Source organism: Phacochoerus africanus, chromosome 10 (genome assembly GCF_016906955.1).
Source record: "Phacochoerus africanus isolate WHEZ1 chromosome 10, ROS_Pafr_v1, whole genome shotgun sequence".
NCBI lineage: Eukaryota > Metazoa > Chordata > Mammalia > Artiodactyla > Suidae > Phacochoerus > Phacochoerus africanus.
In genome coordinates, this window is record NC_062553.1 from 76,592,767 (window position 1) to 76,605,702 (window position 12,936).

General features: G+C 35.9%; 1 protein-coding gene across 1 annotated transcript in view; it reads left to right on the top strand.

Moving 5' to 3' along the window:
* FBXW7 (F-box and WD repeat domain containing 7) overlaps positions 1-12,936 on the top strand; it is a 214,470-nt gene that overhangs the window by 177,798 nt on the left and 23,736 nt on the right. Inside the window, 3 exon segments of the mRNA XM_047799306.1 lie at positions 4,580-4,662; positions 7,929-7,963; positions 7,966-8,069. Coding sequence (XP_047655262.1) covers positions 4,580-4,662; positions 7,929-7,963; positions 7,966-8,069 — 222 coding nt within the window.

The window sequence follows — 12,936 nt, forward strand, 5'->3', positions numbered from 1 at the left end:
CACAGCTGCAACCTACACCACAGCTGCAGCAACATCAGATCCTTTAACCCACTGCACCAGGCCGGAAGTCAACCTGCGCCTCCACAGCAACTGGAGCCACTGGGCGAAATCTGAGCTGCAGCTGCTGGCCTACACCACAGCCACAGCAACACTGAATTTGAGCCACATTTGCAACCTGCACCATAGCTTGTGACAACACTGGATCCTTAACCCACTGAGCAAGGCCAGGGATTGAACCTGCATCCTCACAGGTGCTTCGTTGGGTTCTTAACCTGCTGAGCCACAATAGGAACTCCATGCTGTTGGATTCTTAACCCACTGTGGCACAGTGGGAACTCTAAATACTTTTTTTTGGTAAACTTATTTAACATAGATTATGGACTGATGTCAGTTTTACATTATTTCTGACTGCCACAGGGATAAGATAGATAAAGATTCATACACAAGGCTTTTCAATCATATTACTAAAAATGTTAAATCTCTGAATAAAGTTTTAAACATCTATATTTAGCGAAGACTCCCAGAAATAAGAATGTGAGAATGATTTTATTTACTTTGTTGATATATAGACTATGATGGAAGAAATATAGGAGATCACAATTTTCATTACTAGTACTTCAGAGAATATTGAAAATCCTTCATTTTTATTGTTAATTTGAAATCCAGTTAGATTGACTGGTTGACTGACCAGCTTTGCTTGACAAATTCTTTGCAGTTCAAATTAACCTTGTAAATAAGATATTAGGGAGAATTATTTAAATACTTGGGAAAAGTCTTCATGAGTACTTATAGACATTCTCACTTTAAGGATAAACTGATAAAAATCATTACCAAGTGGGAACCATGATAGAAGTGGTGTTGGGAGTACTGGAAAGTCTTTTCAATGTCATTCTGAGAAAAAGGTTGCTTCAGGCACACTTTGGTACCTTTATTGTTATATAGAATAGCTTTTTAATGATAAGCAGTACACATTACGAAAATAATTTTGTAGATAGAAATCCTATTTACTCAGGATTAAATTACAGATAATTCTGAGGCTCTCCAATGAACGCAGTTTTTGCTCCCTTTGGAGAAACAGAACCTTTCAGCCTAACTTTGTATACTTAGTTTGCTCATCATAAAAAGATATTCTCATGACTAGTTAGTAAGGACTAATGGTGTATGATGATTATCTTGAAAACAGTTTTAAATGAATGGAATGGAAAGGCATAGGCAATATTTACATTAAGTCCTAACATAAGGAATACACAGGTTGAAATATAACTCATTACATAATTTCTGTAAATGCTCTACACCCCAAACTGCTTTACTTCATTGTACATTGCCCCAAAGCATATTTAATTTCTCCCTTTGGAATTGCCCATTGGGCACCATCTAAGCTACTTGAAAATCGGATCAGCCTGTGCCAGGTCTGCATTAGGGTCACGAGCAGTAAAAATAGACTGCTTTGCTTCTGTTGGGAGGACCCCATGAAAAATATTCCATTTTTCAAAATATTCCTGAAAGGACTGATCTGTGGAAAGGATACTGGCCATTTAAAACTCTTCGAAAACGCAGCTTGTACCAAATGCAAAATCACCTCCAGAAAGTTTGAGAGGGAAGAGGGGGGCTGCGGTGTGGGGGCGGCCCCCCTTGCTGCCCGCCTCCCCTTGTGCTCAGCGCGCTGGGAGCTTGCGGGCGCCCTGGAGCGGATCGCCGCGTAATTGATGTGCAGTCTGCATTGCTGAGTCCTGGACTGCACCATTCTGTGTTCTAGGGAAGATGTAATCTGATCCCTGCGCTGCTGAGGGAGGAATCTGTTCAGTCCCGGCTCTGACAGGGCACGGTCTCCTCCAGTAATCTCCTCGGTTCTCCCTCGCTATTCCCTCGAGTTCTCCTCCGTCAAGCTGCATGTATGTATGTGCGTCCCGAGAAGCGGTCTGAGACTGAGCCGCCTGTGCCTCTACGTGGAGTTTTGTTGCCGGTTTCTTGCTCCCTAATCTTCCTTTTCTGACGTGCCTGAGCATGTCCACATTAGAATCTGTGACATACCTACCTGAAAAAGGTTTATATTGTCAGCGGACTGCAAGCAGCGGACACACGGGGGCACAGAATCACTGAAGGGGAAAAATACAGAAAATATGGGTTTCTACGGCACACTAAAAAATGATTTTTTTACAAAGTAAGTAAGCTGTTTCCTTCCTGTGTTGTATGATGTGTGTGTGTGTGTGTGCCTGCTGGGAAAGAAAATCTGTATCATCAGAGATGGCTGCAGTATCCTCTAATTTGGTGGGTGGCTGGCTGTCTGGTATTCTGTTTTATATTGTAAATGTAAGCAAATGATGGAAAGACAGCGTGAGCTGTAAAAGCTTTACATTTAAAAGAAAATGAATATTTCAATCTGAGAATTTTTCTCTAAAAATACATTCAGACTTTAGAAATGTGGCTCCGTTAAATGCTGACCTGGAAATACTCTACCCTTAGCTTTTGGTGAACCTTTTGCCTTCAATTTTTCTATACCTTATATGTATGTTTTTCCTTTTCTCTAGTTGATTCTTTGAAAATGTAGAATCCCTAAAATATTGGGGGTTTATATTTTAGAGATGATATTTTACTTTCTGCACTCCTTAAAAATTGCAGAATTAATTTTTGGTTCTAAAGTCAGTATTTTCAGTAAACAGTTTAATATTTTAAAGACTTAGGTAGTCATACAGAAAGTGCTTTATTTTATAAAATATTCTAAATTTTAAAATCCTTTCTCTGTGGTTCCTCTCATATGTATTTCGGCATTTTTATTCATTGGAGGATTTCTAAGATGGAAATAAAGTTTGCTTTTCGTGGCAAATGGCATTTGCACCAATGTATTTACAAGATATCCAGAGAAGTTCTGAAAGCCTGGATCGCAAACTTAATTGCAATGAATATCAGAGTTTATCCTAATAATTTTGAAAATGAGAATCTGTGGAAGTTATTAAAAAAATAGATTTTTAAGGTACTGTGTACTGACTGACCTTCCTGATGGATGTATTGTTTGTATGTGTACGTGCCTGTCTGTAATTTATATACATGAAAGCACGTGGCTACCTATGTATTAAAGTATTTATTTCTGCTTTTTATTAAAATTATTTGGAGAAAGAAAATAATGGATTTGGAGAGGATTCAGTTTAAAGCAATGTAATGAATACAGAAACTTCTCAAGGATTGAAATAAGACCAGTTCCATTTCTTTCAGTAGGTATTTTCATGAACTAAGGTATAAATTGTGGATGAGCTTATCATACCCTTACCTCTTGCCTCTAGCATTGTAAGATAACCCCAGTATTTTAGAAGACTTTCTTCATGATGGTTAAAAACACAGTCTTTATTATCCATAGCGTGGTTCAAAAAGATTTTTAGAATCTAGTTGCTTCTCTTTAGTATGTACAGGGTAGCATGCGGTGTGATGTTCCCATGTGAGGCAGTAGGTAAGAAAATAAGGCTGCTGCAAAGCAGGGTTTTCACCTTATTAGAAAAATGAGGATAACTTCTATCACTCTGGGATTGTCCGCCCCCATCATTTTCAGTGATACAGTAATTAATTAGCATACACAAATCTGAGATGGGTTGCTGAAATAGAAAAAGTTGTCTTATCGGATCTTATTTTTAATTTGATAATATATGTCCAGTAAGATGACCTCAGTTAATCAATCGTGAACTATTAAAAATAAATATTTCAGTATTGATGATGACAAAATATAATTCTGAATATGTTTAGTTTTATGTCTCTGTAGAGCATATCGAAATACTTTAAGACTACAGATGTTGGGTATACCTTGCAAAGATGCATGACTCTTTCTTTTTAAATCTTTTGGTTTCCTTGTTGTTTTTCAAGTTAGAATATTTTGTCCTGAGTGAGTACCTGTCAGTAGAGCTATATTCTGTGTAAATATCAAATGATGGCTTTTTTTCTGCCTTTTTTGTATCATCTCCAGATTTCCCTCTTATGATGGGTTACTTTTTGTACTGTCCTCATTGCCCATATTCATTGCTTTATGCCTTACCATAATTACTTTTCAAGAACATTTTATTTACATTGTTCTCTTTATCCTTTTATAATAACATGTGTTTTAAGTTTCGTTACTGTCACTTCCATTCTGATTTTGAAATTTTGAATTTTATTTTTTCTTAAAATATGTTTTTAAAGGAAAATGAAAATCACTAAGAAAGATGTGTTAAATATGGTTCTTTTCTGTGTGGGTTAATATTACATGTTCCCCTTTGTTGGTTCTTAATCTAGAAAATGTGAAAGGTATATTACTCTCAAGGAATGTATATGATGGATACCAATTTTTAAATCACCATACACTGTTCTTCTGGACAGATACTGGGGTCGGGGGTTGGGAGATTCACCTTTCCAGTCTTGTAAAGAGTAAAACAAAGTAGAACTAATAGAAGAAACTATGAAACATTTATTTTCTCTATGAATTAACTATGCCTAATTAACATTGCAGGCATATGAGAATTGAAGAATTTTTTCAATATTACTGATGCTAACGTTAAGATTTGATAGTTGGACAGGTGACTTTTTTTTTTAAACATATCTCATTTGTTTTACCTTATAGATGAAAAGAAAGTTGGACCATGGTTCTGAGGTCCGCTCTTTTTCTTTGGGAAAGAAACCATGCAAAGTCTCAGAATATACAAGGTAATATTAAGTATAATGATTGATTCTCTCATGATTCTCATGTTTCTTCTTTTCAAAGAGCTGATGAGTCGAAAAGCCTTTCTTTCAGTTTATTCTGATAGAATTATAATGTCATTAGTACTGTTGACTGTTTTAACACATTTTGAGATCACTGAAAATTGGGAAACATAACCATTTTAAATGAGAAGAATGACTACCACTGTGGCTTCCTATTTTGTCACTGATACAGTGCAATAAGACACAAACAGAAGTTCTCTTAGCAACAAAAATGTTAAAACACAGTTTTTAAGAAATTTAAAAAAGTAAATCCTAAAATATGAATATGAGCAAATATATCTTGTTACTATAGCAACAGCTCTTCTATAGTAGATAGTTATATATGCAAAACTAAAGATACATTTATTAGCAATGAAATAGACCTCATAATTGCTAACTAAATCTCATTTCATGAGATTCCTATGTTAGAAACTCCCTTTTATTTGCTTGGTAAGTCTTATGTTTTTAACACATACATTTCTATGCCAGTAGAATAGTTTCCATAACAACTAGATACAATTGTAGTCTTGTTTCCCATACCATTCCATCATTTTTGGATTTTGCATCAGTATAAAACTTTTCCCACTCTCACGCTAATTAGGCTAACTTAAGCACAATATCTATTACCCAGCCAATTAAAAATAGCTTTAGCTGTCATTTGGAATGTGGCATTTTAAAATTTAAATGACAAAAGCATCTTAAGGGCTTTTGGGGGGGTCTTTTTTTGCATAATTTTCACTTCTCCAAATAACCATAAGAGTTTCTTATAGAAACCCTGTGAGCTTCATGATAGTGATATCCCTTTCTTTCTCTCTCAGTGTTTTGATTTAGAGTGATTTTTATTCTGTAGCTACAGTAAAATTAACGTTACTCAGACATGGGTTTTTGCGATTGAATGTTGCTAACGGATTGCACCTCTGTTTCCCAGGGAAATAGTTCCTACTTTTATTCGGTTGTGGAAAATATATCTTTCAGATGCTCTTTGTGAAATACAGAAATCATAAAAATTAGGGTAGTTTTATATATAAAAATGCAGAGATGATATAGAAGAGAAAAATAAAGCTATCTCTTGGTTATTCAGGAAATGCTTCTGTGTGATTTTCCCATATTAGTGCCCCGCTCCCTCTTACCCTTTGCCTTTGATAATTTCACTGTTTTTTGGCACTTCCTACAGAGGGTGTGCAATGATAGACAAGTGAAACTACTCACTTCATTTTTGCTTTTTTCTTCTAGTCTAGATTAACTATTTCTTGGATGAGCAAGTTGAGTGTAATGTTTAAAATGCGCCATATTTTTAATGTATAGATTTCAGTCAACATGTAATTTTGGCCTGCTAACAATATAGCTAATACCAGGGCAGAAGTATTCAATGATTCACTTGTTTTTAGGTGCTTTATAAATAAATGCTGACTTTTTACTAAAGAATACATTTTAGGAGTTCCCATGGTGGCGCACCAGAAAAAAATCCAACTAGGAACCATGAGGTTGCAGGTTCAACCCCTAGCCTCGCTCAGTGTGTTGAGGATAGGTCGTTGCCATGAGCTGTGGTGTAGGTCACAGACGCAGCTCGGATATGGCATTTCTGTGGCTGTGGCTGTGTCTGTGGCTGTAGCCGGCAGCTGTAGCTCCGATTTGACTCAGCCTGGGAACCTCCATATGCAGCAGGGTGCAGGCCTAAAAAGACAAAAGACAAAAAACAAAAACAAAAAAAAACATTTTTGTAAAATTTGTCTTAGTTGCTCACTTTTTATATTGAGAAAGCACCTGTGAAGGTGAGTTTTATTTTTAACCTTTTAACATGCAGTCTTACTAAAGCAAACCAAGGAGCATATTGGTCTCTATATCTTTTGGAGATTTTGTCAGTCTATATTTGATGGTTTTTAATTTTGTTGAAAGATTTTCTAATAACAAGATGAAACTACGATTTTTTTCATTTTATTAGAAAATTTGTTATAATCACATCCTCTTTAATTTCAGAGAAGAAACTAGAACTTACCTTTAAAATTTGATAGAAAAAAATAGATTTAATTGTTGAATGTTAGAGACCATCTTGGATGTATAATGTTAAAAGATTTAAATGTGGTAGATAGGGCGATTTTTCTGTATAACCTGGTGACTGAGATGCTGATTTTTTAACAAAATACTGAGATATGATGGGTAGAAAAGAATTAGATTGTTTCATTAGTAATTTTTCAGAGCTTGATGGTCAACTATTAGGGTTCCACTTATAAGTTATTTGGATTTTAAACACTTTATTATCATAGTTCAGTAAACTGAAGATTATTTTATAAATGTAAATTTGTTAATGAATCTTTCTGTTCCTTTTTTCTGCATGTCTCTAAAACAGAGATGTTCAGTATTTACCTTGAGTTTAAATAATTTAATTAGGCATTGAAATTAGAAAGCAAAGTTTAATATATTAATAACAAAGTTCTAACTTCATTTTCTGCAATTAGTCATTTTTTAGGAGAGTTGGACAGTTTTAGAGATAGCTCATCTCTTATTTTATTAGTGGCAGAATTAATTGAATTTCAGGTTTGTAGGGGTTTTTTAATTGTCTCAAAGTTTAAATGATTGGATAAAAGTATTTTGATGATCTCATTTTATTTAATTTCACATATAAATTTTCACTACCTACCTGTTTGTGTAAATATATTTCTAATCAAGGCTTTTTTCCTGTCAGATATTATGTAGACTAAGTTTTGTAATAATAATAGAAAACTGGAGAAATAGACAAATATTATAAATAATTTAGAAGGCATCTGGAGCAAACTTAAGCAATAATGTGTCTAGTGAAATACCTAAAACATTTGAACATACCACTTCTGCATATGAATTTTTAAAGCGTTAATAGATCTCGCACCCTAATTTAAATTTTTGTTTAATTATATCACTAAAGGACCAGTCATAAGAGAAGTGGAACCTGGATCTTCTAAGGAAATATTTTAACATTATTTTTTTGTTACTAACAACTTGTGGTTTTGCCATAGAGATTCTATCCTTTGATTGCACTTAGCTTTGCTGGGATTAAAACAGGTGGTTATGTAGGAGGGAGGAAACTTACTCTAAGAATAGCCGAACAAGTTTTATATCCTTGCTCTCTGGGAATAAGCAAATAAAAATAATAATTTGAGTGTGAAATCACCCCATATCATCCCCTTCTTATTAAATTAGAGACTGTTATTCTTAATAAACAGCTATCTTTACTTCCACGCTTTTGTTTTTTATAGTACCACTGGACTCGTACCATGTTCAGCAACACCAACAACTTTGGAGACCTGAGAGCAGCCAATGGCCAAGGGCAGCAGCGACGCCGAATCACATCTGTCCAACCACCTACGGGCCTCCAGGAATGGCTGAAGATGTTTCAGGTGACATGTCTAAACAGTACTTGAAATGCTTCACTTAATTGCTGCAAAAAATAAGGGATTATTCTGCCATGAGAAGGAATTATTACATGCTACTCCATGGATGAACCTCGAAAACATGCAAATAAGTAAAGAAGCCGGACACAACGGTCATGTGATGTATGATTATATGAAATATCCAGAACAGGCAAATCCATAGGGGCAGAAAGTAGATTAGTGATTTCTAGGTGTTGCTGGGAGGGGAGGTTGGAACTAACTGCCAATGGGTATGGGGTTTCTTTTGCAGATGATGGAAGTGTTCTGGATTGGATAGTGGTAGTGGTTGCCCAGCAAGATGAATGTGCTGGAGACTACTGAAGTATACATTTAAATGGTGAATTTTATGTTACGTGAAGTGTGTCTCAATAAAAAGTGCTATTAAAAATCAGGGAACTCACTTTAATTTTTAAGTGTTAATCCGTAGGCTCCAAGGTTTATTTTGTGTAAGTGCATTTGCATTTTTAATTGCTTCCTCTATAATAGGACCTTTCCTCCTTTTCTCCTTTATGTTTGGGTTTCTGGTGTTGCTGAATGCACTTGTTTTCTGAACTCCATTGTTTGGAAGCTAAGCTTTTAGTAGTATTGTAGGAACTCTGCTAGGAAGTCACTGGTGGTGCCTTATCCATCACCATTAGCCTTGCAGCCTCCAAGAAATGATGGCAGCTTCTTTTCCTCAGTGCCATGTTTGTATGTGGATTTATTGTGCTCAAATTCTGATTCCTGTATTTTACTAGCATTTAATTTTTTTGAAAGTTTACCAGGAAGACTGGCTACAACCAAAGCTTGAATCTTACGAATTTTATAATTCACGATAGTGATATTAAACTGATTTGTCTCTTCTGGTGAGATAATGCATAGAGATCAAGTATTAGCAAATAGTTGGCACGGATTAAACACTTGGTTAATTATTCCTTGTAAATTATAAATAATATAAGCCATGTAAAATGAAGGTATCTCTGATACTAGCTACTGTACTACTGTTTGAATGAATGAATATATATTCCTTACCTCTGGCTGCTTGATTGATGGTATTTTACAAATGCATAGGGGAATAATAGTTGAAAGAGAAGATTCTTTATTGAATTTATTTGATATTTCAGATTTTAAGGTGTCCATTTATATAAATCCCAGTATTTTAAATACTTGAGCAACAACTGAATATATGTCCCTTTTTTTTTTTTTTCCCCTTCTATAGTGGGAAAACTCACTTGAAGCAATGTTTCTTTAAAATGGATTTTTAAAATTGTTTTCTACCCTTCAGGTGATTTCAGAAAAAGAAGGATAGCTGTTTTGTTTTTTATTTTCCAATTGGTAACTGAAAGGTTAGAGCAGTGGTTCTCGACAGTGGGCAGATTTTACCTTGGTCAAAACATTTTTAGTTGTTGCAGCTGAGGGCGTGGGGAGCAGGACACTGCTGGCATCCAAGAGGCAGAAGCAGTGTAAAGGCCAGCCTCCCCCAGCATAGAATTATCCAGCCCCAAATGTCAGTAGTGCTGAGGCTAAGAATCTGTGGCTTAGAGGCGTGAAAGTTGTACTTGGCCGTTAATTATAATGTTATGAATCAGTATAGTTATGAAGATTTTTTTTTTGTATTGTTTAGGAGCTATATCCCACCAATTAGAGGAGAAAATAGAACACAGACATTTATAAAGCCTTAAAGAACTGCTTTAGAGATTGTTATCATCTCTGACTAAGCCAAAATGATGGGAAGATGGGTGTGCGTTTTCACACACATGCATGTAGTGTGAGCAGCACAGCACTTGAGAGGATACAGTGGCTGATTTCATGTTATTTTCATAGGAAATACCAATATGATGGAAAATTACACTATTAGTAATAGTTTGATCATCATTGTAGAAAGCCTTCAAGATGTTTATATTATATGAAAAGCTTCATTTCTTCTCAGAAGGTAGTCTAGAGTTTTTTTCACTGTTTCAGAGTTTCAGGATATTCTTGGTTAGCCTTAGGGTTTTTTTTTTTTTTTTTTTTAAAACCAATCTTAAGGGAATTCTCTCAAATACTGATCTGTAGTAGGGGCATTTGTGCTTTATTTTTCAGTGAGGTTGTTTTAGGGAGTCCTTTGTATAGCATTTACTTATTAAACTGCCTCATGCTTTTCTTAATGAAATGTCCTCATGTTACCACCTACTGTGTGTCATCATATCTGAGATGCCTTAGTTTATAAGATGCATTCCAATTTCAGTCATGTTAACTGTAATTTAAAAAACAAACAAACAAACAAAAAACCAAACATCGGAGTTCTCTTCATGGCTCAGTGGTTAACGAACCCAGCTAGGATCCATGACAATGCGAGTTCAATCCCTGGCCTGCTCAGTGGGTTAAGGATCTGGGGTTGCTGTGAGCTGTGGTATAAGTCGAAGGCAGGGCTCCAATCCTGCGTTGCTGTGGCTGTGGTATAGGCTGGTGGCTATAGCTCCAACTCGACCCCCTAGCCTGGGCACCTCTATATGCCGTGAGTGCGACCCTAAAAATAGCAAAAAACAAACAGAAACAACCCCAAAAGACTTGTTTCTTAGAAGAGATTCAGTAAACTAAAGAATATTAGGCTAGCCTTTTGTCCTGCAAAAAGGTCCCTTTGATCACTTTTTATATGAGAAATAGATGCAGTGAAGAAAATGTGTTCTTGGTTAATAGGAATAACATGTAGAATTATCTCTGCAGGCATAGTACTGTGTATGGTTTTCATATAAATACTCTGTAGCAAAGAAATTTACTAGCAACAGAAGGTCAACTAGATGGGTAGATCAAGACCTTAATCCTTTGCATACTGGGTCTGCCTCACCACACCCAGGGCCTCACTGTGGTGCACTGCTCTTTATTTTCAGGGCTGATGCCAAGTGACTGGAGATGAATCACTTGCCTAAAGGCTTACAGTGCTTTAATGCTTAACCGATAGAGATAATTTCATAGTAAAGTGAGGGAGTCATGAGTTGACCTATGTGGCATAGTTGAGGGATAATTAAACTGGCATGATTTCTACAGATGTGCTGTGGGGGCATTTAATGATGACTTTTCTGTTGCATAACAAGCAAAATGGGAGAGCTCATCCCCTTACTGTTCTACTATTGCTCCTAAGACGGTGATACAGCAGTGTTTTGGTCCAGCTCCATCTATTCTGACAAAGTACTCTATATTCAATTTATAAATTGACTGAGAACAAATGATACACCATTTTAGATAAAGCAAAATTGAAACAGAATGCCGCTCTAAAATAGAGGTGCAAATTAGAAACAAAACTAAAAAAAACCCAGAAATTTTGTATTATTTGAATTTTCACTTGCCATCATTTTGCTTTTTTTTGGTAGGCAGATTGGTGCTTCAGATTATTAATTTGGGGGGAGAGGATTGGTAATTTTTTTGGTTTTGTTTATTGTGGTTTGAGTATTAATACATGGTTTTTCACTCCAAATAAGAGACTGGGTGAAGACACCAATTACATTAACATCCTCAGATGTTGAAATTGATATTCAGAGATATCCTGATATAATGAGAGGCACTTTGACTTAAAAAGTTTCGTAGTACAAATTCTAGCTTTGCCTCTTAATAACTGAGTAATTTCACTGATATTATGTAACTCCTCTTGCTTTTATCCTCATCCTCCATGAAATAGACATAACACTAAAAAGTTGTCAAACAGGAGAAAACATGTAAATGTGCTTGAAGCTATCCCTGGAAACTCAATAAATATCAGTTTCCTCTCTTGGTCAAGAAATACCCTTTGTGAACCTCAGTTGTCTCAGGACTAAAAAGAGGCTATTAAATCACTAGCTTCTTGCGAATGTCATCACATTAACATTATTACTTTTTTTGCTTTTTAGGGCCAAACCTGCAACATATGGAGGTTCCCAGGCTAGGGGTTGAATCAGAGCTACAGCTGCCAGCCTACGCCGCAGCCACAGCAACTCGGGATCCAAGACGCGTCTGCGACCCACACCACAGCTCACAGCACATCGGATCCTTAACTCACTGAGCGAGGCCAGGGATTGAACCCATATCCTCATGGATACTAGTTAGATTCTTTTCCGCTACACTGCAACAGGAAGTCCCCATTATTACATTATTTTAAAGCATATTTGTGTTGTACTAAAACCATGAATGTACTTTGAAAATACCTGTTGTACTCATAATATTTTTTAAAGATAAAGTAGAAAATACTTCTGTGTTTTGAAATTAAAAGTAGAGTAAAAACTACTCTTTTGAAGCACTTAAGTTTTATGGTAACTCTTAGAAATTGTTTCCTAGCTTATTACTTGAATCCCTTTTATTTGCTAATCAATGAAATATTAAAACAGCATAGTGTTGAAAGAAAATGAATTCAGTATCACTTTGCCATTGTATTTGAAACAGTATGAGGAAGGTTGAGGCAGTCATGTATTTAGTCAGAAGATTAAGGGAAGAAGTTTCTAACATTTTGTTTCTAACATTCTACTTTTTAAAATAAAAATAAAATTTTTAAAATAAAATTTTTTTGAATTAAGAAAAAATTTTAAAAATAAAATTTTTTAGGAGTTCCCGTCGTGGCGCAGTGGTTAACGAATCCGACTAGGAACCATGAGGTTGCGGGTTCGGTCCCTGCCCTTGCTCAGTGGGTTAACGATCCGGCGTTGCCGTGAGCTGTGGTGTAGGTTGCAGACACGGCTCGGATCCCGAGTTGCTGTGGCTCTGGCGTAGGCCGGTGGCTACAGCTCCGATTCAACCCCTAGCCTGGGAACCTCCATATGCTGCGGGAGCGGCCCGAGAAATAGCAACAACAACAACAATAACAACAACAAAAGACAAAAAAAATTAAAAAAAATTAAATTTTTTAAAT